Consider the following 24,745-nt stretch of genomic DNA (forward strand, 5'->3'; position numbering starts at 1 on the left):
CCCAGGTTCAATTCCCTCCTCTGCCTGATGGGTAGAAAGGATTTGAAGAGGGGGCTCCCAGCGCTCTCACCCCGGGGCCATGGGATCTTCTGATGCAGGGGTCCTTTAATCTCTCCTGCTGAACCTGTGACACTTTGGATGAGTCATTACAGAGTCCTTGGGAAAGAGGACTGGACCCCCCACCCCAGTGGTGCCCCACCACTGGCCTGCAGAGCTGTTCTCTCCCTAGCACAGACCCTGCTGGGGGAGCAGCAGCTGCTCAGTTCAGGCTCCCAGATCTCAAGGGAGGAGGCAGCAGCATGAGACAGATCCTGCCATGGATCTCCCAATGCAGTGCTCTGGAACAGTTCCCACGAAGACCTCTGCAGTGTGCCAGTCCCGCTCTGCGGGTCTCACTCTTTCCTGACCACAAGCCACTTAGCTTCACCAAACCTTGGAGCCCTCAGCTCCCTTCCCACCCAACGAGTCTACCTGAGCTGGACACCCGAGAAAGACTTGTACACCCAAAGGGATCAGCATCTGCCAGGATTGTCAGTCAGTGTCGTGAAAGCAGGAGGGGTTATTAGATTTCTGGAAGACAAAGAGTATCCGTGGTTAGCACAGAGATCAGAAAGTTACAGCATGGTCCATCTTGGTCAGCCTAGAGCACAGAGTCCTCCAGCCTCTCTTTTGTCCCAGTTCCAGAAAGTCTTAAGCCTTCAACAGCCCACATTTAACAGCCCCTGACCTGGCCTCTCCTCAGTCCTTTGTTCTTGTCCCTGAGCAGACGTTGTCCCCTGGTCCTCCTTCTCCTCAGCCCTTTGTTCTCCAGCTGGTCAAACAGGGCTAGCTTACTGCCCAGGGGAGGAGGGCCATCCATGGTGGTTAGCTAGGTGCCAAATGTCTGGGCAATTCAAGTGACCATTGTGTTCTCAGACTCTCCATAGACATGGAGCCCAGACATCTAGGCATCAATCACAGCTGGATTTCTGCAGAGAGTAAACAACCTTTTCTGGATACCTAGTTAATAATGGCACATATAGGGGAAACTGAGGCGCGCACACTATTCATACAAAAATATTACAGAAAATTCCCCGTTTGTCACATCTCTTCCCCCTCTGAGGCTGAACTATCAGGGATCACTTTAGTTGGTGAGCTGAGGGAGAACAGGTACCCCATTCTGGGTCAAAGCATCCACTATACGAGCACAGCCTCCTCTCTTTGAGCAGAGACCAGACCCCTCTGGACACAACAGCGACTCAATAACTCCCCTGCAGGCCCCAGATCAAGTGCAGTTAGGGCTGAATTAAGGCAAAGGCAACCTAAGGATATGCCTAGGGCCCAAAGCCTGCACCCCATTTTTTGTGTGTGTGTGTGGGGCATATGAGGCCAAAATTGAGCCAGTGGCAATGTGACCTCCCGTGCACCAGGGCACAACACAGCTCATGCCATTTTGTCCCCCCTGCCATGCCCTTGTCATATTGGGGGATGGGGGTCAGTGGGGACAAACCTGAGTGGGCAGAGCACCAGCCCCTGAACCAGATTAGCTAGAGCTTCACTGCTGATTTGCAGGTGCCCGATGGGGAGCTGCAGTCAGTGCAGTGCTCACGGGGGAGCCAGTTGGGAGAGGGGCAGAGGGGATCCCTGGTGTGTGTGGGGGGGCAGACATGAAGGGATTTTGCCTAGAGCCCAGGGATGGGTTAATCTGGCCCCACAAATGACTTCAGGAAACCTGGCAGCAAAGCTCTGACAGCTCCATGGAGCGAGGGGAGCACAGCTGGTAGCCAGTGAGTGTGGGGTGCAGACAAGACCCCAGCTCTCCCCAACTACTCCCTGTGCCAGTCTGTTACCAGAGCGAATCACACACAGAGCGTCCCTGGCTCTGCACCCCATCATCTGTGTCCCTGATATTGGGGACTCTCTGGAACAATCCCCAGTCTCCATAGAAACACCCCTTGTCCCCCACCCCCCAGGATCTGGAAGTCTCCTTTCTCTCCTCCCATTGACCCTGTAGCTTTTCTGCACGATGCCCCCAACTGTGTCCAGGGGCGGTGAGGCCCCAGGGGACAGGGGGCTGCATTGATTTGAGTTGATCGCTAGGACCCAGGAGCCGCTGGGTGGGGACAATGGCCGGGCTCCCTGCGTCCCGGCAGCAGGAAGTGACTCGCAGCCGCTGCGGTGACTCTGGCTCCCAGGCTCCTGGCGAGATCCCCGAGCCCCGGCGGCTGGTGCTGGGAGCCCGGAGCCCTGGCTGCAGCCGGGAGAGGGGAATCTCCAGCAGGGCCCTTCCCGCTGCTCCCCAGGAGCCTCTCCCAGGGCAGAGCCCCCAGCCCGGCCCGGCCCCTGCCCCCGGGGGGCCCCGCTCGGAGGGAAGGTGAGAGAGACCCGCCCCCCCCGGCACCCCGGGCTGCAGGGGGAGGAGGCTAAGGAAGTGCGAGGAGGGCGATGCAGGGGAATCAGGCTGCAGAGGGAGAATTATGGGGCTGAGAGGAAGGAGGCTGGAATAGAGGAAAACCGAGTGGGGGGTCCTGTGTGGGAAAGGGGGGGCATGTGGGGAGAGGCGTTATCTGACATCATTTGCTACCAGTAGCAGTTACTGATATGTAAGGTTCTTGTTTGTTGATTAATCCTAATTTGCTTCCCCTCGCCTTTAGCGCCTCTGGTCCGGGTACCTCTGTCAAAAGTTGCTACTGAATCAAGTCTCCTGTGGGTCACATCGACAGAGAAAAAAGAACAGGAGTCTGTGTGACATCTTAGAGACTAACACATTTATTTGGGCATAAGCTTTCCTGGGCTAAAACCCACTTCATCGGATGCATGGAGTGGAAAATACAGTAGAAAGATATATGTACACAGGGAACATGAAAAAATGGGTGTTGCTATACCAGCTATAATGAGACTAATCAATTATGGTGGGCTATTATCAGTAGGAGAAAAAAAATTGTATTGATAATCAGGATGGCCCATTTCCAACAGTTGACAAGAAGGTGTGAGTAACAGTAGGGGAAAAATTAGTATGGGGAAATAGTTATTAGTTTGTGTAAGGCCCCATCCACTCCCACTCTTTATTCAAACTTAATTTTAATAGTGTCCCGTTTGCAAATTAATTCCAATTCAGCAGTTTCTCGTTGGAATCTGTTTTTGAAGGTTTTTTTATTGGAGTATTGCGACTTTTAGGTCTGTGATTGAGTGACCAGGGAGGTTGAAGTGCTCTCCTACTGGTTTTTGAATATTATAATTCTAGATGTCAGATTTGTGTCCATTTATTCTTTTGCGTAGAGACTGGCTGGTTTGGCCAGTGTACATGGCAGAGGGGCATTGCTGGCACATAATGGCATAGATCACATTGGTAAATGTGCAAGTGAATGAACCCCTGATGGTGTGGCTGATGTGAATCGGTCCTATGATGGTGTCCCCTGAATAGATATGTGGACAGAGCTGGCAACGGGGTTTATTGCAGGGATTGGTTCCTGGGTTAGTGGTTTTGTTGTGTGGTCTGTTTATGCCCAAATAAGTTTGTTAGTCTCTAAGGTGCCACAAAGACTCCTCGTTCTTTTTGCTGATACAGACTAACACGGCTACCACTCTGAAATCTATCACACAAAGGAGCAGCAGTAACTAGGCGTTCGGATGCCTGTGCCTTTAAGAACCCAGCCCTGGGAAGCCCATGCTGAGAGGTGCTGTCTGTGAGAGAGGAAATAAAAAAGCCCCTTTGCTCCCTGCTCCCCTCAAACACGGGTGTCCACCAGGGTAACTGTTACCCCCTCTGCCCTGCCTGTGCCGGGGTTTTGCCCTCTGTCACCCTCTGGCAGTGCTTAACCCTGGCTTAACCCCCAATTTTACTCTTCAGCCCCTATCCTAAACCTCCCCCTAGCTGCTTGACCCCATCAACCAGTCAATTTTTGCCCCCTGCTCAGACCCTGGTCACACTCCCCCTCTTATTTTCCCCCTTTGCCCCTTTTTAACCCCTGTAAAAAGCAGTCCACAGAATCATATGCCCAGTAAGGATCGGGTGAAGGGCAATGGCTTCAGCAGACGTTACTGAGCATGCTCAGTGCACCCCAAATAGCAGATTCCTAGAAACAGCAATTTCTTGCACTACACCAGAAGGGGGCTGAAGAGGGGCAGGCAGTGTAGACAAGGGGGATTGAGGGGGGAACAGGGATATTTGAGGAGCAGGAGTGGGATGAAAGGGGTTGTAGGGGGCAGGATGAGATGGGGGCAGGAGATGTGCTGAGGGAGGATGTGGTGTTGCAGGGGAATCAGGGGAGACTTATGGGGCAGATAGGAACAGAGCTGCAATAGAAGGAAACTCCAAGAAGGGGGCATTGCGAGGGAAAGGAGGAATGTGGGGAGGGGAGGCTTCGAGGAGACTGTGAGAGCAGACTAGCTGGGGAAGGGAGAAAAACGGTAGAAATTGGGGAGAATGAGAGGGAGAGATACAAGTGCAGCTCCCCCACCCCTTGGGGCAGGAGAGGGTGAGGGGCTGCCCCACCCAGCAGCCAGAGGGGAATTCCTTTAGCACAAATAGCTTTGGAAGAGGAGGCTTCCACCTAAGGGCTCAAAAGCTACAAGGCATATATCCCCGCCCCCGGGGCCGGCTCCAGGCACCAGCTTAACAAGCAGGTGCTTGGGGCGGCCACTCCGGAGAGGGGCGGCAGGTCCAGCTATTCGGCGGCAATTCGGTGGAGGGTCCCTCACTCCTGCTCAGGGCAAAGGACCTCCGCTGAACTGCCGCAGATTGTGATCATGGCTTTTTTTTTTTGGCTCTCCTCCAACCCCCAACACACACACCTGTCACAGAGTCGCTGGGGCAATGCTCTTGAACTACTCCATACAAAGCCAGTCAGGACTCTGGGGGAGCCTCCTCTCTGGGCGCAGACTCTCCAGGGCAAGAAGCTTACGCAGCTTCGACCTTCCTGGGTCTGACCTCAAAGCATTCAGCATCCCCTTCCTCACCGTGCACAGGGGCTCCTGGGGAAACCAGTGGGCCCTGCACCCCAAATCCGCAGTCAGACGTGACTCTCAGCCAGCCGGTAAAACAGAAGGTTTATTAGATTACAGGGACACAGTCTAAAACAGAGCTTGTAGGCACAGAAAACAGGACCCCTAAGTTATCTTGGGGCCAGGGAGGCCAGAGCCCCATCTGGCCCCCCTCCATTTCCCCAGTCAGCTCCAAACTGAAACTCTCCAGCCCCTCCTCTGGCCTTTGTCTCTTTCCTGGGCCAGGAGGCCACCTCATCTCTTTGTTCTCTAGCACCTTCAGTTGGCACCTTTGCAGGGGAGGGGTCCAGGCCATCAGTTGCCCGGAGACAGGATGTCGGCCATTCTTTGTGCAAACAGCATCACACTGGCCCTCTAAGGCTCTGCAACAATCACACCCCCTTATCCCACCACCTAGATACTTAAGAACTGCACAGGGGAAATGGAGGCACCCACAGAACTCAGAGAAAACATTAAGAGCTTTCTCACTTTGCCACAACACCCTACTCCCAATTTACGGTTTTCAGATCCACTCATGGTTTTGGGGTCTGTCTCCTGAGGGTTTGGGGCTGCCCAGGGCCCTGGTCTGATTTCCGGGCAGGATTCAGATCTCAGCCACATGGGTGTCAGACCATAGTCACTGCTGGCTCTGGCAGGGGGTGCGTGTGGATGGGCCAATGGGATCAGTCTCTGTCTGCCTGTCCCTGGAGGCTGCAGAGGTAGCACAGGGAGGCTCAGTCATTAACTGCTGCCACCAGAGGGCTCTGGCTATTGCTCAGGGAGAGGAGGAGGCTGGTACGTGTCTGTCTCTGCTCTTGATATTAGAGCCCTTGAGTTGAGCTGCCTGGGTCAGGGGCAGCAGCCTCCTCTGCCTGAGAGCCCAGACTGTGACACTGCTGCCCCCAGCTGGGGCTGTGCTGGGAACAGACCTTCATTAAAGTCCCTGCGGCGCTCAGCCTGGATGGGCAGTTACTCCAGTGGCTAGAACCAGCCCCCTGGGGCAGCCCCGGGCTCTCCCCACACTAGCCCCTGAGCCGGAGCCTGCAGGTGATGGGAGAGACCTGGGGGAAAGGGCTGGGGCCGGGCAGGACAGTGACTCTGCACAAAAGGCCCCGTTCAGGGACCAGCTGATGAGTTTCTACCGGAGGGGGAGGGGCTCCCCGGGTGTCTGCGGGTCCCTGAGCTGCTGCCCCCAGTGACACAGCCAGGCTCACCCTGGAGAGCAAACACCCATGGGAACGAGACAGTCCCCAGTTCTCCCAGGCAGAGGGGGAGGGATGGAGACAGGAAGGGGAGGGGTGAGACCGAAAGGGGCAGCAGGAGCAAGAAGTGGGGAGGGAGGTTCCCAGCCCTGCCGGGATCCATTCCCTGCATCCCCCTGGGCAGACTGACTCTCCTGGGAACAAGGAGAGGAGCTGACAGAGGAAAAGCCAGTCCCAGCAGCGCCCTGCCCTTGGGGCCAATGTCAGGGTGAATCCCCCAAAGTGGTTCCTTTCATTCTGCTCTTTTCTAGCATTTGTCTTTTAAACCTGGGAGTGTTTAAAAGTGTCTCATGGGGTTCAGTGCTGGTGGGAGGGGCCAGGTCTGTATTGGAAAACCCTCAGTCACTTTATTACTACCATGGCAGAGTCCAGAGTGTCTGTCTGCAGGGAGAGAGCCTGGGGGACTCAGGGTGTGAAATGGCCTCAAGCCCCTTCTGAAACCTCCCCCATCTCCCCTCTCGCCCTGACAGGCCGAGGAATCACGTCCACGTGTCGCTCTGGATTGTCCGGTCTTCCAGGGGGCAGGGAATGGAAATGGCTGTGATGGTGCCAGCTCAGGTAGGGGATTTTCAGGGAGGTGCAGAGGGGTTTGCTGGGGGAGGGGGGGCAGGAAACATACAGGGTGAGGCAGGGAGGAGACAGGATGTGATAAATCTTCTCCGACACATTCAATTTAGAGCTTGATTTTCTGAACAGAACCATTGGAGGGAGGAGGGAACATTCCTCTATTTTTGAACCAGGAAACACGCCAGGAAAACTGACCAGACTCCCAGTGCTGGAGCCTGACCCCACTGGCCAGAGGCTGCTGTGAAATACACAGGGAAGCTGTCGGGATTCCTGTCCCTGTCCCCGGCTCAGAGCTCTGCTTCCCAGATCAGCCTGTGGCTGGCAGGCATGTGGGAAATGAGAAGACCCTGTCCTGCTCCGTGTGCTGGGGGGACAAGGAGCTCTCACCTTCTCCCACCCCCTGAAGCCTCCTGGCTGCTCTGAGCAGGGTGCAGGTAGGATTCTTCTACTTTGGGCCTCCTCCCTTGTGCCTAGTGGGATTGTGGCTGGGGCAGCAGGTGCTGAGTGGGGGACTCTTGTTTCAGAGGCCAGTGACCTTCGAGGAGGTGGCTGTGTATTTCACCCAGGGGCAGGGGGCTCTGCTGGACCCCACTCAGAGAGCCCTCTACAGGGACGTCATGCAGGAGAACTACGAGATGGTGACCTCGCTGGGTAAGGGCGTCCTATGTTCTTAGATATTAGAAGCTGTGGGGTCTGTGTGTCTGAATCTGGTCAGGTTCTTCCCTGGTCCGTTGCATTGTCGGGGAGGGTGGCGTAGTCCAGAGCTCCAGTGTGAGAGACACTCCACACCCCATTCAAGGGAACAGGGGAGTCAGGAACCTAATGGACAGGCTAATTCATCCCCATCTCTCCAGCTTTCAGGGGATCAGAAGCAGGGGATTGTCCTGCCTGTGTTATTTCTCCTTCATGCACCGTTCACCTTGCTCCATTTGTGGGGAGGGCTCTAGGTTCTTCAGCTTTGGAAATAGGCAGGAGTTTAACACCCGAGCTGTGTGTGTGTCAGCAAGTCCCCCAGAGCATCTACCCTGAGATCTCCTAGTGAGGGCGTGACAGCACCCCTGCCCTCCGATGCCTAATGGGTCTGAGTTACCACAATCCCATGTAGGGTCAGGTTAAACTCAGGGAATGTTCCTTGTGAAAAATACTCTACCAAGACTCCATGCACCCTGACCTTGCCTGATTTACCAAATGCAATTAATAGGCAGCAGGTTTAAAACAAACAAAAGGAAGTATTTCTTCACATAACGCACAGTCAACCTGTGGAACTCTTTGCCAGATGATGTTGTGAAGGCCAAGACTATAACAGGGTTCAAAAAGGAACTAGATAAGTTCATGGAGGACAGGTCCATCAATGGCTGTTAGCCAGGATGGGCAGGGATGGTGTCCCTAGCCTCTGTTTGCCAGAAGCTGGGAACAGGTGACGGGATGGATCACTTGATAATTGCCTGTTCTGTTTATTCTATGTGGGGCACCTGGCATTGGTCACTGTCAGCAGACAGGATACTGGGCTAGATAGACTTTTGGTGTAACCCAGTATGACCATTCTTATGTTCACCTTCTGAGCAGGATTTCCCATTACCAAACCTGACCTGATCACCCAGCTGGAAAGAGGGGAAGAGCCGTGGGTCCCGGATCTCCAGGCCTGGGAGGAAAGAGAGAGCCCAAGAGGCACCCACACAGGTGAGGAGTCAGGGAAACTGAGACAGAAACATCTGGTGAGTAAAGGGAAAAGCTGGGACTCCCAAAATGTGCTGTGAGCGAGAGCCCTCAGTTCTGCCCCATCTCACCCAGGTCAGGGCTGCAGTCAGCAGGTGTCATATCATCAAGGCAAATATCAGTCACGGCTTCCCATCCATCCTGTTAACTGTCGGGAATTTCCTCCTTGACTTTCCTTCCTTGGGAGTGTTGGGGTGGGATGTGGCGGCTGAATCCAATGTCTCCAGCTCCCCAACAGTCACTGTGTTGTGTTTTCCCTCTTTGCTATTCCTCTTTCTGTCCTTTCTCCCCGACACAGGCAGTGACTCCTGTCTGGCTTCTCTCTCTTCCAGCAGGTGATAGGACAATGAGTGAGAACAAGGAGAAGAATCAGCAGCAGGAAGGTCCTGAGAAAGTGGAACCGCAGGAGAGGTTTTTGAGCAGAGCTGAAGGGAATTTTTCCCAGTGCTTGGAACAGGGAAATGCCTGGGGAGATCGACACAGATCAGAGATGCAGCTGGGAAACTATCCCAGGAACAAACTGTATGAATCCATTCTCTCTGGCAGAGGATGGAAGGATCCCAGGGAAACCACAATCCAGCAGACAAGTCACAATGAAGAGAAACCCTACAAATGCCTTAAGTGTGAGAAAAGATTCTGTTTCAGTGCAACCCTTCTTACACACTGGAGAACCCACACAGGAGAGAAGTCCTATGAATACTTGGACTGTGGGAAAAGCTTCAGTAAGAAGTCATTTCTTATTATACAGCAGAGACTGCACACAGAAGAGAAACCCTATAAATGCCTTGAGTGTGCAAAAGTTTTCAGTGTGCAATCAGCCCTTATTAGACATGAGAGAACTCACATGGGAGATAAACCCTATAAATGCATGGACTGTGGGAAAACTTTCAGTCAGAGTTCAGACCTTATTAAACATAGGAGAATCCATACAGGAGAGAGACCATATAAATGCCTTGAGTGCGGGAAAAATTTCATTCGCCGCTCACACCTTATCAAGCATCAGAGAGTCCACACAGGCGACAAACCGTATAAATGCCTCAACTGTGGGAAAAGTTTTGCTGACAGAACAAAATTTACTAGACATCAGGCAATCCACACAGGAGAGAGACCCCATAAATGCTTGAACTGTGGGAAAAGCTTCATTCAGAAGTCACAATTTATTATACACCAGAGAGTGCACACAGGAGAGAGACCATTTATATGCTGTGAGTGTGAGAAAAGTTTTATTCAGAAATCACAGCTTATTACCCATCAACGAACCCACACAGGAGAGAGACCTTATAAATGCCTTGAGTGTCAGAAAAGTTTTATGCAAAGTTCATCTCTTATTCAACATAAGAGAATCCACAGAGGAGAAAGACCCTATAAATGCCTTGAGTGTGGGAAAAAGTTTATGGAACGTTCATCCCTTATTAAACATAGGAGAATTCACACAGGAGAAAGACCCTATAAATGCCTCGAGTGTGGGAAAAGTTTTATGGAAAGTTCATCCCTTACTAAACATAGGAGAATCCACACAGGAGAAAGACCCTATAAATGCCTCGAGTGTGGGAAAGATTTCAGTCGTCGCTCACACCTTGTTAAGCATCAGAGAACACACAGAGGCGACAAACCCTATAAATGCCTCGATTGTGGGAAAAGTTTAGTTGACAGAACAAACCTTACTAGACATCAGGCAATCCACACTGGAGAGAAACCCCATATATGTTTGGACTGTGGGAAAAGCTTCATTCAGAAGTCACAACTTACTCTACACCAGAGAGTGCACACAGGAGAGAGACCCTTTAAATGTCTTGAGTGTGGGAAAAGTTTTAGTGAGAGCTCAAAGCTTACTAGACATCAGAGAACCCACACAAGAGAGAGAACCTATGGGTGCCTTGAGTGTGGGAAAAGATTTATGCAAAGTTCATCCCTTATCAAACATGGGCGAATGCACACAGGAGAAAGACCCTATAAATGCCTTGACTGTGGGAAAGGTTTTATCGCAAGTTCAGCCCTTACTAAACATAGGAGAATCCACACAGGAGAGAGACCCTATAAATGCCTCGAGTGTGGGAAAACTTTCAGTCAGCGCTCACATCTTACTCAGCATGGAAGAACGCACACAGGAGAGAGACCCTACAAATGCCCTGAGTGTGGGAAAAGTTTCAGTTTCAAATCAGGCCTTAATATGCATCAGAAAACCCACACAGGAGAAAAATCCCATACATGCTTGGACTGTGGGAAAACTTTCAGTCAGCGCTCATACCTTACTAAACATAGGAGAATCCACACAAGAGAGAGACCTTATAAATGCCTTGACTGTGGGAAAAGTTTCAGTAAGAGCTCAGAGCTGACCAAACATCAGAAAAGCCACAATAGTGAGACCCTAGGAATAGCTTGACCTTAGGAAAAGATTCAATTTGACTTCACGCTTCAGTGACCCACACAACAGAGAGACCTTGAATGTGGGTGAAGCTTCATTTGATGCTCCTGGAGTATCAAACACCCGCAAATCCACACAGGGAAGAAACCTCTGAGATGTTCTTAGTGTGGAAAATGCTCCAAGTGGCGCTAACACCATGTTGGACGTCAGAGACTCCTCCGCACAGCAGGAAAATTCTCTCAGGGCCCTGACTGGAGCCGGCCAGGGTGACAAACCCATTTCCTCGTTCCCACATACATCAGGGTGTTTGACTCCCAAGGATCCAGCTGCCCAGCGCTGAGATGAGGATGCAGCAGCAGCCGAGCATCAGCTGGTCAGTGCCCCTCTGGCTCTGCCTGGTCTAAGCAAACCCCTGGCAGAGGAGGAGAAGCCCCAATCAGCCCCTCCTCCCTGCTGCAGCCCTGTCTGCTTAGCTGATGGGCTTCCGGTGAAGGAAAGGAGAGAGAGAAAATCCTCCAGCCGCTCCCTCTGACTGGCTGAAATTCCCCATCTCCATGGACAATAGAGTGCCCTTGGAAGGTAGACTAGTCCATCCCCCTCTGCCTGAGACCCTGCCCCTTCTGCTCCAGAAGGCAGGAGGGGGCCTGCTGGAGTGTGGGCGGGGCCATGCTAGGGTGTTTCGGGAGGCATGGCCTCCCCCAGCCTACTATACCCGCTGCCCATGCCCCTCTCCCTTCCCTTCCTGGCCAGGATCCCCCTGCCATGGAGATGAAGTGAAGGACCTTTGGGCCAGGCCCCACCTTTACTCTACACATCTGTCCCCATCTTCCACCAGCCCCTGGGCTAGGCTCCCCCACTGATCTGGAGCTGTTCCCTGCAGGGTGAGTGTCCCTGGGGGGCTCATAACTCCTCCCCTTCCCAAATAGCCCAGGGCACTGGGCTCTGGGGGATCAACTGTTAAAGGATCAGGCCTATGGGTTCTGGGGAGGACACTGAGGATTGAATGGTTGGGGCTGGGGGAGCTGGGAAGCAGGGGGAGCTGGATGCTGGGGCTATCGAGTGTTTGGGGATCAGGGGATAAGAGGCGAGGGAGAGCACAGGGGTAGCGAGGTGCTGCCTCTCACCACTCTCCCCCTTCTCACTTACCCTGCTGCATTCAGACAACACCATTAGGAGAGACTGATTCCCACAGAGTCTTTTCTTGGAAGCCTGGATTTCCCACCTCTGCTACAGCAGAATCAGCCTCTGAGAGGGAAGCAGCATTACCTAGTGGGTAGAGCACTGGCCAGGGACTCAGGGGACCTAAGCTCTGTTTCCCAATGCTGCCAGCAGCTTGCGGGGTGACCTGAGACAAATCTGTGCCTTCCAGAGAGGGAATAAATGGGAAGAGATAATATCAGCCTCCGAGTGTCTGTCTAGGGCAGGAGAAGTGGCTGGGATTAGCTGGTGCGTCTCCTTTGTTCCTCCACCCTTTTTTCTAGTCTAGACTGACCCTGAGCAGTTTATTCCAATCCCCCATTAGCAAAGTGATTGTTAAAGTCACTAAATCCCCCCTTCGCAGTGAGATTGTCTCATTCCCAGACATCCTCACATTGCTCCAAGTTCTGCTGAAAAGCATTTCATTTTTTCTGCTGTTTCTCCTTTATACATCAGCATTCAATAGAGTCTAAAAGAGCTGGAGCAGGAATAGAAAAATATTGTGGTGTTTTCGCTTCTGTGTTATTTGAGAGGGACAGGGTGACTCCGGGGGTTTCCCTCCCGTCCCCATCAACCTCACACATCTTCTCTCACAGAGCAGCCTCTGCCCAAGCCGTGCAGAGTTTATCCTTTTCCCTTTCTATCCCTCCACCTTCATGTGTGTCATTTACCACAGTGTCCTTTGCCCACCATGCTTAGGAATCAGGCTTTGATTTCTTTGATCCTCAATCAGGCCCCTGAGGGCTGGAGAAGAAAATGTCACATTCCTGAAGGGAGAATTCAAATGAACCCCAAAGCACAGTTTGAGCTCCAATCCCAGCCTCCAGCTACTGGTAACGTGGCATCTGGAGTTTTTCCAGGCAAATCCAGATCATTTGTAGATAGGAAGCTTTTGGCTGTTTGTCTTTTTTTCCTCTTTCTTTTGTGACAAGGATGCTTAAGCTTTTGTCAGTAACCAGCCAAATAATGGGGCAGTGCTGAGGAAAGGAGTTTTTGCCTGTTGAGCAAGAAATGGGCAAATTTGTTCCCAAGATTTAGAGTTTTAGGATTCTCTGGGATTTCACTTCATGAACAGGAAAGAAGTTTATAGCCCATCCTGGAGTGTGGGTTTTTCTCTTTTAGGTGAAGGCTCTTCTGTCATGTATTTGACATTAAATTAGTTTGATGGGATATAGCTCAGATTTCTTGGTGACTTCAAAAGAGAAATGATAATTTGCCACAATAGTCCTTACTGATTTTCTTTTCACATCAGATTTGCTTCTTCTTTGAACAATGAAAATGACCAGTGTCTGTCAGCAAAAAAACACTGAGGGCTAGTGCTGGATACGCACTCCGGGAGTCAGGGACTGAAATGGGGAAGGAAGTGACTACCTGATCCCTGCAGAGATGTGAGATACAGTCAGGAGAGGGAGAGGATGGGTGGGTGGGTCAGTGTCCTGGGCCTTGAAAGGGCACTGTTTGCTCTTGCGAGCCAGAGAGCTGATTCTGAGAACTGTGAACTCACTGCACAAGTCCCAGAGAGAGAGGAAATGTCCTACAAGTGCTGGGTGAAGTCATCCTTAAACTCTGACGGGCTACAAATGAAGCCCTGAGAGGACTAATGTAGAGAGCGGTTGGCGACTCCCCATTGCTGAGAGGAGGAAGAGGAGGGAGGGCAAATGCCTTTCTCATGGATTGTTAGCACTTTTCTACTAGCTTTAACTTGTTCCTTTTTACCTGGGGCACGTGTGTGGCTGGAACAGCAGTGTGCTAAGCTGGGGCTGAAATGTGCCGTGCAGAGCTGGGCATTGGATGCGAGTAGGGGTTGGGATTTAGCTTTTAATTCTTGATTTGGAAAGAATAAAGTAGAATTTAGTTTCTCGAACACCCAGTGTCCCTTGTCTTGAATAATGGGGGGAGGGAGGATGGTCTTTAATGGAGTCACTCAGACGCTGTCTGGCTGTCACCCATTGATGCAGCTAGGGAAAAGGCTGGTATCGTTCCGTTGTGTATTAATGTGAGTGTTGTGGGAGGTTGTTGTCCCGCTCTGCTCGGCCCTGGGGTTGGCTCAGCTGGAGTCCTGTGTCCAGTTCTGAGGACCACATATTAGGAAAGCTGAAGACAAATTGGATTGAGTCCCGAGGAGAGCAACAGGAAATGATCAAAGGTTTAAAAAAACCAACCTGCAGGGGATGGTTAAAAAAAGTGAGTCTATTAGTCTTGAGAAAAGCAGACTGGGGATGGTCTGCAGCCATGGTCAGGGCTGTTATAGAGACTGGGGAGCAGTTGTGCTCCATGACCACCAAAGGGAGGACGAGAGGTAAAAGTGTTAAGCTGCAGCAAGGATGATTTAGGGTAGAGATTAGAAAAACTTTTCGAACCATGTGGATATTTAAGCTCTGGAATAGCTTCCAAGGGAGCTTGTGGAATCTCCAGCACTGGAGGTAGGTTTTTTGTTTGGTTGGTTTTGTTTTGTTTTTTAAGCCCCTTGGAGGTGTTACTTCACCATCCCTGAGCTCCACACCCTGCAGGTTCCGGCTGTGACATTTTCTCAAGGTGCCCTGGACTGTGAATCTCCTTGTTACCCCTCAGCCTCAGTGCGAGGGGGACGTGCTGCTGCTGAGCTAGGTATCAGTTCTCTTTCATCTCCAGCCTTTAGCTCCCCACACAAACTCCCCAGGGCTCTGCCAGTCCTTACTTTGCCTTACAGGTTAACACTCAGCACAACCTCTTCCCTTGAGCTCCTCTGAAGGTTTGTGTACAAACCCCACACTGAGCAACAAGGTCTCAAGGCAGCATTTCTCAAACTTTTGTACTGGTTTAAGAACCCCTGGCTTAAGGGCTCGTCTTGGGTGCAGCCATCCCTGCCCTGCCTCACCTGCAGCAAATGCTCCATCTGCTGGAGGAATCAAAAGGCAGCGAATTAGCACAATTGAGAAGTGGAGATGAAGGTGAGCAGACCTGCAGAGCAGAGCAAAACCTAAAGGCTCTGGTGCAGCTGCCCAAAAGCGTCCTCTGTATGAAAAGGGAGGACCCTCTGCATAGACAAGCAGAGAGGGAAGTATTCCGTGGCGACTCGCTCTTGTGTCCTTGGGATTTGGATTTTCCCATCAGGTGAAAGCCTTGGACTGAGGTAACCCCAGGGTGGGAGATGAGAGGAAGAGGCCCAGGGAGGACAGACTTAAGTAGTCTTGCTTGCCAGGTTACTGGTAGCTAAAAGGGCCCTGGGTCAGATCCTGGTAGAGTGGGAGAGCCCACAACTCTTGGCAGTCTGGGGTTGTGGCTGTGACCACTAGGCAACGCTTCCCAACCAGACCCTGAGTACAAACCATTATTGTCCTTCTGCAGTGTCCAGCCCCTCTCCACTGGACGCTTAGAAATTCCCAGGTAAGCCGTCCCTAAAGGGACAATACCAGCTTGTTTGATTCAATTGAGGATCAGCCCCAATATAACTTCATAGCACTGAGATATATATTTTAGTGAAAATGCACAGGAGTTTATCAAGAAAGACTTAAGATTTAACCGTGTGACTTTATCTGATAAAATGTGACTATGTAGATCCTCGTTGCTGCTACTGTTACATAATTACAACAGATCTGGTACAAAGTGTGTCAAGGAAGGTTTCAATAGAATGCAAGAGAAGCGAGTCTTGGCCCAGCTGGAAAAAGAAGCCAAAGCGAGAGCCAAGCAAGTTGAACAAACTGCCAGAGAAGCTGACAGGATGTGTATGGAAGGGCTGGCTGCTGAGCAGAGGGTTCACCAGATGCAGCAAGAAACTGCCGGGCTTAAGCTCCAAATCGAAAAAGCAATGGAAGAACAGGAGGAAACTATCATCTTGGAAGTCCAGTTTATACCCATGTTGCTATGCTGTTTGATCATGACAGATATGTTTACTCAGGGTGATGTCGTAACCCAGCCTCAGAGCGAGTATGAATGTGACTCTTCTGTGTTATCTGTAACTAACGAGATGTGGATACCCAAGCGCTCAGTCATTGCATGGGGTTCTCCACACTTCAGACCCCCCTGCACGTACTCAAGGAGGTGGGGGCATCCTTATCACCCACCTCTCGGGTATTCCTTGAGCAGGTCCTGTGAGTGGGTGCGCTCTGCCCGCTCCTCACCCCAGGCCCTCTGGACCTTTTCATCGGGTCCCTGTCCTGTGAGCCCGCTCTCCTCCATAACCCGATCTGGCTGCATGTCCTTGCTTCTGAACAACGCTGAGGGAACAACTTTACAAGCTCGTGCTCCACATGTTTCACTTCCTCACCCTTGTGTCCTGCCTGGATACCAGGTGGTGGGACTTTCTACTACCTGTAGAGGGTTAGGAACCCTGGTGCGCCAGCCTATATTCCAGCCTGGTCCCACGGCCCACCATGAATATCGCTTGGAGGCTCCCTCATGAAGCTGTGAGCACGGGTGTGCACCTGGCACAGTTCACCTCCATTCCTTACGCCTGCCCATTTTACAGTGTGAGGGAGAACCTGGTGCACACCTATCTAGAATGTGTCTGGTTGCAGCCCCTATTCTGGCTCCTCCAGAATCTCCTCTCGGGGGCCGCAGGTTCTATGGGCTCATGGTGCCTGAGCACCAGGAATATTCAAGGCTGGGGGGTGTGCTCCACCAATATTTGGAGCCGGGTTTCTCCCCTGGCCCTACTTGGAGCGGGCCCTGCCCCCCGCTCTGGAGCATCATGTCCCCCCCCCATCTCGGAGGTTTCCTGCCTGAAAAAAGACAGCCCAAACAGCCCGTTCCTCTCCCTTGCTTGTGCTGCTGGCTGCCTGCCGCTGCTTCAGCCTAAGACTATAGAGAGCAGTGGTGGGCAGACTGTTGGAGCACCTCAGGAGCGGGAGGGGGAGAGAGGAGGGGGAGGAGGCATGCACGTGCTTGGGAGCCCTCTCTCCCGTCCCCGGCACCCACCTGGAGGAGACGTCAAGGGGACTTCCGGCCAGGAAATGGACATCTGGAGTGACCTTCACTCACTTAAGCAGCTGCTGGGGCTTCGGTGCGGTTTGACCCTGTGATCCACCCCCTCCCCCCTCATCCCCAGTGAGGCTAGGGTGAGGGGCAGCAGCAGGGGAGGCCACATATGATGGCAACGCCCCCCCCGGTACCCCCATAGGGGAGGCGAGTGGGCTTTCTGGACCTGAGAGAGGCCCTAGGAGCATGTGCAGTGACCGTGGTGCAGAGTGAGTGTGCTGCTGGGGGTGGGGGGGAAGAGGACGGGTCTCTCCCCTGGAGCTTGCTGCTGCCAGTGGGGGGTGGGGGAGTCCTCTCTGGCCCTAGTCCTGGGGCAGCCTGTCAGCATCCCAAGTTCCTTATCCCCAGCTCTGCCCCACTCCAGAGTCTATGCCCCCAGCACCCCAACCCTGAGCACCATCCTGCACTGTGAACCCCTCATCCCCAGCCCCACCCCAGAGCCCTCACCTGAGGGGAAAAACATGCAACTTAAATTTGGTGGTCAGTTTGGAGTATCATTGTGTTTAGCACAATACTTGATTATTTTACACCCTTTAAAGTATATAACTAGTTGTATAAAGGTGTTACAAAGTGGGAATGTTCTTAATGTTTTCTCTGAATACTGTGTGGGGCCTCAGTTTTCCCTATACATTTTTCAAGGATCTAGATGGTGGGATAAGGGGGTGTGATTGTTGTAGAGCCCTAGAGGGCCAGTGTGATGCCATCTGCACAGAGAATGGCTAAAACCCTGCCTCTGGGCAACTGATGGCTTGGGCTGCTCTCCTGCAAGGTGCCAACTGAAGGTGTTGGAGAACAAGGAGATCAGGTGGCCTCCTAATGCCTGGAAAAGAGACAAAGGCCAGAGGAGAGAGTGTCAGTGCCTGTGCGGACTTCCAGGAAGTGCATGGTGTGGAAGGGGATGCTGGGATGCTTTGGAACTACTCCATAAAAACCAGTCAGGACTTTGGGGGAGCCTCCTCTCTCTGAGCAGACTGTCTCCAGGGCAAGAAGCTTACACCTTCCTGGGTCTGACCTCGGAGCATTCAGCATGCCCCTCCACACAGTGCACTTTCCACAGCGAGTCTGCCCAGGCAGGTCCTGGGGCAACCAGAGGTCCCTGCACCCCAACTCTGCAGTCAGACGTGACTCTCAGCCAGCCAATAAAATAGAAGGTTTATTAGACAACAGGAACACTGTCTAAAACAAAGCTTGTAGGTACAGAAAACAGGACCCCTCAGTCAGGTCCATCTTGGAGGGTGGGGAGCCTAGACTCAAGTTCTGGCCCTCTCCCCATTTCCCTAGCCAGCTCCAAAGTGACACTCCCTCCTCTGGCCTTTGTGTCTTTTCTGGACAAGGAGGCCACCTGATCTCTTTGTCCCCAACGCCTTCAGTTGGCACCTTGCAGGGGAAACTGAGGCACCCACACAGTATTCAGAGAAAACATTAAGAACATTCTCACTTTGTCACAACAGGTGCAACAAAATATAATACCATATATTGAAGCAGGCAAGTGCTGCTTCTGACTTTCCACTTCTAATTGACCCTTGTAATCTTGTGGTGCCGACGCATTATAGCTTCATTTTATATCGGATTACAGGGTGGGAGCAGGGGGGGCACCACCATTTTGGGCCCCACCAAAAATTATACAAACCTGCCACCTATGCTCCTCTTGAGGTTCTGGCTGCACTTTACCCCACACCTCTTTATATATTCACACCCTCTCCGCCCCACAAAGTCACTAAATCTCGTCAACATCCTCCTGGCACTGGCCAAAGTGGCCATTTACAATACCAGGGGGAAGATGCTGGACGAGGGGTGCTCTGCGACTGCGGGGCCTATTTCAGTTCCTCTCTTGTCTCACACATCCAGGCAGAGGTCCTCTGGACATCATCTGCTGGCTCCCTAGACAGCTTTGAGGAGCAGTGGGTGCTGTCTGGGCTTCTCTCCTCAGTGCCCCCCTCTGGATCCCTAGTTCTGATCTTATGATCCCCACTCTCATCCCTGTTATCCCTTAGTTGTCCCCAAATTCAGTTGGGTCCTGGGGGTCCAGTGGTTCCTCCCACAAGGCTGAGGGAGGAACCCAGCCACTGTGATGGGTTAGATCACAGAAACCCCCTGGGAGCTGCCACCCAATGTGCCAAGACTATTTCTGCTCCTGCTTTCCTGCCCTGCCAGCTCAGGACTCCAGCACCCTGTCTTGTTGAGCCAGACACGCCCGTCTGCTCCAACACAGACCCAGGATCTGAATTACTTGCCCCAAAGCTGCAGGTTTACCTGAAAGCAACTTGCAGAAGTGTTCCTGTCTTTGACACTCAGATGCCCAACTCCCAATGGGGTCCAAACCCCAAATAAATCCATTTTACCCTGTATAAAGCTTATGCAGGGTAAATTCATAAATTCTTCACCCTCTATAACACTGATAGAGAGAGATGCACAGCTGTTTGCTCCCCCAAGTATCAATACATACTCTGGGTTAATTAATAAGTAAAAAGTGATTTTTATTAAATACAGAAAGTAGGATTTAAGAGGTTCCAAGTAGTAACAGACAGAACAAAGTGAATTACTGAGCAAAATAAAATAAAACACGCAAGTCTAAGTCTAGTACAGTAATAAAAATTCAATACAGATAAAAATCTCACCCTCAGAGATGTTTCAATAAGTTTCTTTCACAGACTGGACACCTTTCTAGTGTGGGCACAATTCTTTCCCCTGATACAGCCCTTGTTCCAGCTCTGGTGGTATCTGAGGTAGCTCAGGTGAGGATTTCTCATGATGGCTGCCTTCCTTTGTTCTGTTCCACCCACTTATATACCTTTTCCATAAGGCAGGAATCCTTTGTCCCCACCCCTCATTCTCAATGGATAAGCACCAGGTTAAAGATAGATTCCAGTTCAGGCGACATGATCACATGTCACTATAAGACTTCATTACCCACTTGCCAGCACTCAGGTATACAGGAAGACTTACAAGTAAAACAGAAAGACCAAGAGTACTTGTGGCACCTTAGAAACTAACAAATTTATTTGAGCATAAGCTTTTGTGGGCGACAACCCACTTCATCGGATACATGGAGTGGAAAATACAGTAGGAAGTTATATATATATATATATATACACACGCAGGAAACATGAAACAATGTGGATTACCATACACACCATAACAAGACTGATCAGTTAAGGTGAGCTACTACCAGCAGGAGAGAAAAAAAAACTTTCTGTAGTGGTAATCAAAATGGCCCATTTTCAGCAGTTGACAGAAGGTGTGAGGAACCATGGGGGGTGGGGTGGGGGAGGGAATAAACATAGGGAAATAGTTTTACTTTGTGTAATGACCCGTCCACTCCCAGTCTTTATTCAAGCCTAATTTAATGGTGTCCAATTTGCAAATTAATTCCAATTCAGCAATCTCTCATTGGAGTCTGTTTTTGAAGTTTTTTTGTTATATTACAACTTTTAGGTCTGTAATCGAGTGAGCAGGGAGACTGATGTGTTCTCCAACTGGTTTTGAATGTTATAATTCTTGACATCTGATTTGTGTCCATTTATTCTTTTACGCAACACACCAAAGTAAACCAGAGCGATCTACAGATAATTGTCCTGGTTAATGGGAGCCATCAAGATTCCAAACCACCATTAAAGGCCCACACTTTGCAGAATTACAATAGGCCCTCAGAGTAATATTTTATATTTCTAGTTTCAGGTACAAGAGTGATACATTTATACAAATAGGATGACCCCACTCAATAAATGATAAGCTTTGTGATGATATCTCAGGAGACCTTTTGCATGAAGCATATTCCAGTTATATTATATTCACGGTCATTTCATATAGAGTGCATCACCTCCTGGAATTTCCAGTAGGACCAGCCTGAACCATCCCGAGCCGCCTGCCCAGGCCATCCAGAGGAGGAACATGGTGAGCAGCAGGAACCTCCGGCAGGTGGAGCTGGAGTGAAGGAGGGACTCACAGGCAGTGGGGGTCTCAGGGAAGGGTCCTGAGGCAGGGAGGGGAAAAGGCAGAGCACAGGCAGGACAACCACAGCGCAGGACTCCCCTAGCCTATTATACCTTCTGCCCAGGATCAGACCAGAGCTACCAGAGTGCTGGAGGAGGCTTTTTTTTTTTTTTAAGCTTCTCCCACTGACAGAGCTGCTGCCAGGCGGATACACTAGAGCAGCATTTCTCAAATTTGGCTACCAGGGGCTTTTCTTGCTGCCACAGCCTCCTGGGCCGTGACTGGGGGGGTGTAAAGCAGCTGCCCCCTCCCTCGGGGCCGCCAGCAGGGGTTCAGCCCAGCCTCTTTCTGGAGCCACAAACGCCAGAGGATAGGCAGCCAGTGTGAGGTCCCATCTTGTCAGGGGCAGTGGGGCTCGGGTTTCCGGCTTCAGCTCTGGGGTGGCAGGTGGCAGGCTCCAGCCATGGGACTTCGGGCTCCTGCCTTGGGCTCAACCCTTTCCCACCCACCCATCGCTCCTAGCCCCCACTGCCACCTCCAGCCCCAGGCCCCAGCCCTATGGTAGCAAGCTCTGGACCTCTGCTGCAGGGTTTTGAGCCCTGGGCTCACCACTACCCTTGTTGCCTCTGCCCCCCACTGCCTCCCTACCGACTTCCCATCTCGGGCTTAATTTCCCCCCAGTTTGCTGGGTCTGTGTAAGTCTGTTGTGAAAAGCAATATTTGTGTGTTTGTTAATTGCTTTTCGCTGCCTCCCAGCTGGCTAGCAAGTCTGCTGCTGTGAAACAGAATTAACAAACGTACAAACATCACTTTTCACAGAAGCAGACTTACTAGCTAGCAAGTCTTTTAAATAAAAAGCAATCAAAAAAGCAAAAGAAACAACAATTAACAAAAGAGAAGAACATGCAAAACACCTTATTTGTGACAGGTTTCAGAGTGGTAGCCGTGTTAGTCATTATCAGCAAAAACTAGGAGTCCTTGTGGCACCTTGAGACTAACAAATTTATTTGGACATAAGCTTTCGTGGGCTGGAACCCACTTCGTCGGATGCTTGGAGTGAAAATACAGGAGCAGGTATAAATACATGAAAGGATGGGGGGTTGCTTTACCAAATGGAGGTCAGTCTAATACTAATTTCTGCCTATCGTTGTCACACCTTCTTGTCAACTGTCTGTAATTGGCCACTCTCTTACCACTTCAAAAGTTATTTTTCCTCCCTTGGTATCCTGCTGTTAATTGATTTATCTTGTTAGACTGACCTCACACTTGGTAAAACAACCCCCCTCTGCCCCTACCCCATGCTTTCATGTATTTATATCTGCTCCTGTATTTTCACTCCATCCATCAGATGAAGTGGGTTTTAGCCCGCAAAAGCTTATGCCCAAATAAATTTGTTAGTGTCTAATGTGACACAAGGACTCCTCATTGTTTTCACCTTATTTGTGTTTCTATTCTGTGTAGGTCCAGTAAAGAATAGAGGCAACTGTACATTATTTTTATTATGGAGTCTGCAAAACAAACCCAACATTAATAAATTACTAGGATATGGACATGGGTATGTGCATATTTATTTGTTTATCCTAAAGTTAAGTATCTTAGGAAAAATTGTCAGAGTAGCCACCAGCAAAAGTTGGTGGCTGTGCTCTGAGGTTACCAAAAAATTGTAGTGTGAACCCCTGCACTAGAGAGCATACAGTGTTGCAGCTGCACCAGTAGCCAAAACCTAAGACTGCTTCTAATATCTTGATCTGTTTTTGGCCTAGCAACATGAGGCCCTGCAGTTAACCCGATGGCCCTGGTCTATTTCGATGGCTGCATCTGATCAATTCCAACATTGCAGGGGATTGTCTGGGCGGCCATCAGGAAAAGGTGGATGATTTTGGTGAGAATTGGAAAACAAGGAGGGGGAAATAGGGGACTATCTTGAGTGGGCAGAGCACCAGTCCCTGACCCAGAGCAACAGGAGCTTCTCTGCCAACATCCAGGTGCCCGATGGCCCCGTGGAGCTGCAGTCAGTGCCCACATGGGGGAGCCAGCTGGGAGGGGGGCAGAGGGGATCCTTGTGAAGAACCCAGGGACAAAACACGGAAAGCACCATGACCAGAGCGAGGGGAACAGAGCTGGTAGCTCCAGTCCAAGGCTGGTAGCCAGTGAGTATGGTGTGGAGACAAGACACCAGTTCTGACCATCTCCTCCCTGTGCCAATCTGTCACCAGAGTGTCCCTGACTCCCCATCACACCTGGATCCTCTGGAACAACCCGAGTCTCCCTAGAAACCTCCCTTCTCCCCCATCCCTGGGATCTGCCTGGCTCCTTTCTGTCCCCCCATCAGTGATTTCCCTACACCGCCCCTGAATTTCCCCAACATCCCTGCCCAGTTTTGTGAGCTAGTTACATACCAACGTAGTGACTGTTTGGAAATCTGAATTTAAACTGAAACATTAATACACACTTTAAAAGCTTATAGAGTGTATGATAAAATATGTGTATCTGAAAAAGTATAATAGATTTGAAAAGTATGAACATATACTAGCTTCCTTGCTTCCTTATACAGCTATTGTTTTTTATGATGTCAGTGCATTCATTTCGGTGATGTTGGCCAACCTAATAATTTCAAATGATGATTTGTAAGCAAAGTCTAAATGAGCTCTCCCTGACAGCTAGTGATGAGCTGGGGCTGTGGGAAAAGGCTTCAGGGCATGATTTTATTTACATTCACACCTAGGTATCCAGCAAACAGATCTGTGTTGTCCAAGTGATAGATTTTGGCTGGGGTTGGGTTACAAACCACTTGAATGTGGGGAGAATGGGGGATGAAATGTTGTTCTTATTGTATGAGTAAAGGGCAGTAGAACTGTACTTAGCTTGTGATGATTTGAAGGCATCAAGAGAGAGAGTGGGGACCTGTCCCTCACCACTGTTTAAAGACAGAGCTGATTAGGCTCCACAGAGAGTCTTTTGTTTTGTTAAGTGACCACTGCAGCTGAAATCACTGACAATCAGGTCTAAGTGCTTAGTCCTGTTATAGGGACAGTGTTCCTGTGGGTACAGTGTTTTTGTGTAAGGCCTGGTCCACACTACACAGTTAAATCGATTTAAACAGCGTTAAATCGATTTAACGCTGTACCCGTCCACACTACAAGGCACTTTAAATCAATTTTAAGGGCTCTTAAAATTGATTTCTGTACTCCTCCCAAAGAGAGGAGTAACCCTAAAATCGATATTACTATATCTATTTAGGGTTAGTGTGGACGGAAATCGAAGTTATTGGTCTCATTCTTTTACTGTAGCTACCCAGAGTGCACCCTCCGGAAATCGATGGTAGCCTAGGACCATGGACGCACACCACCGAATGAATGTGCCCTAGTGTGGATGCATAAAATCGATTTTATAAAACCGGTTTTATAAAACCGGTTTTAGTAATTTCAATTTTATGCTGTAGTATAGATGTAGCCTAAGAGGCAGCCCAGACTGCACTAGCAGTGAGCGAGGTTCCCACACTGAGAGCTCAGCTGAAATCACTGAGAGCTGGTGGAACCTCAAGAGACCAACTCGCAGAGGTCACAGTGGCAGGTGGCAGCAGAAGGTGACTGTGCAGGGCCATTGGCAACAGAGCGGTGGAGTAAACGGTGGCACAATGAACAGACGTGGCCAGAGTGAACAATGAGCAGCTGGAAGAACAAGCAAGGTGCCTTCTTGCCCCCCACCTGGAAGGTGAACTCATGTGAAGGCAACTCTGAACTCTGAGTCTCCACTGACCAAGGACAACACCGGTGAGTGGAGTGCG

At 50.7% G+C, this 24,745-nt stretch overlaps 1 protein-coding gene and 1 long non-coding RNA gene across 10 annotated transcripts in view; both read left to right on the forward strand.

Annotated features, from left to right (window-relative positions):
- LOC115640727 (zinc finger protein 420-like) overlaps nt 1-24,745 on the forward strand; it is a 168,528-nt gene that overhangs the window by 110,853 nt on the left and 32,930 nt on the right. Inside the window, exons 1-3 of one of the 8 annotated variants that reach the window (XM_030543653.1) lie at nt 7,408-7,442; nt 8,358-8,471; nt 8,840-13,913. The exons of 4 other annotated variants lie outside the window; for them this stretch is intronic. In XM_030543653.1, the coding sequence (XP_030399513.1) occupies nt 7,409-7,442; nt 8,358-8,471; nt 8,840-10,890 (2,199 nt within the window). In that variant the 5' untranslated portion in view covers nt 7,408 and the 3' untranslated portion in view covers nt 10,891-13,913. Of the gene's footprint in view, nt 1-7,407; nt 7,443-8,357; nt 8,472-8,805; nt 13,915-24,745 lie in introns of those variants that run through there. 3 more of the 8 variants (XM_030543652.1, XM_030543654.1, XM_030543655.1) reach the window with 3 other exon arrangements.
- LOC115640951 lies at nt 2,325-7,354 on the forward strand. 2 transcript variants are annotated; one of them, XR_003997981.1, is made up of 3 exons: nt 2,325-2,353; nt 6,695-6,782; nt 7,316-7,354. It is a non-coding gene; the product is annotated as an uncharacterized LOC115640951 (long non-coding RNA). The 2 variants fall into 2 exon arrangements; XR_003997980.1 differs by lacking the exon at nt 7,316-7,354 and adding an exon at nt 6,921-7,296.

The sequence above is a fragment of the Gopherus evgoodei genome, unplaced genomic scaffold, assembly GCF_007399415.2.
Source record: "Gopherus evgoodei ecotype Sinaloan lineage unplaced genomic scaffold, rGopEvg1_v1.p scaffold_32_arrow_ctg1, whole genome shotgun sequence".
Classification (NCBI taxonomy): Eukaryota; Metazoa; Chordata; order Testudines; family Testudinidae; genus Gopherus; species Gopherus evgoodei.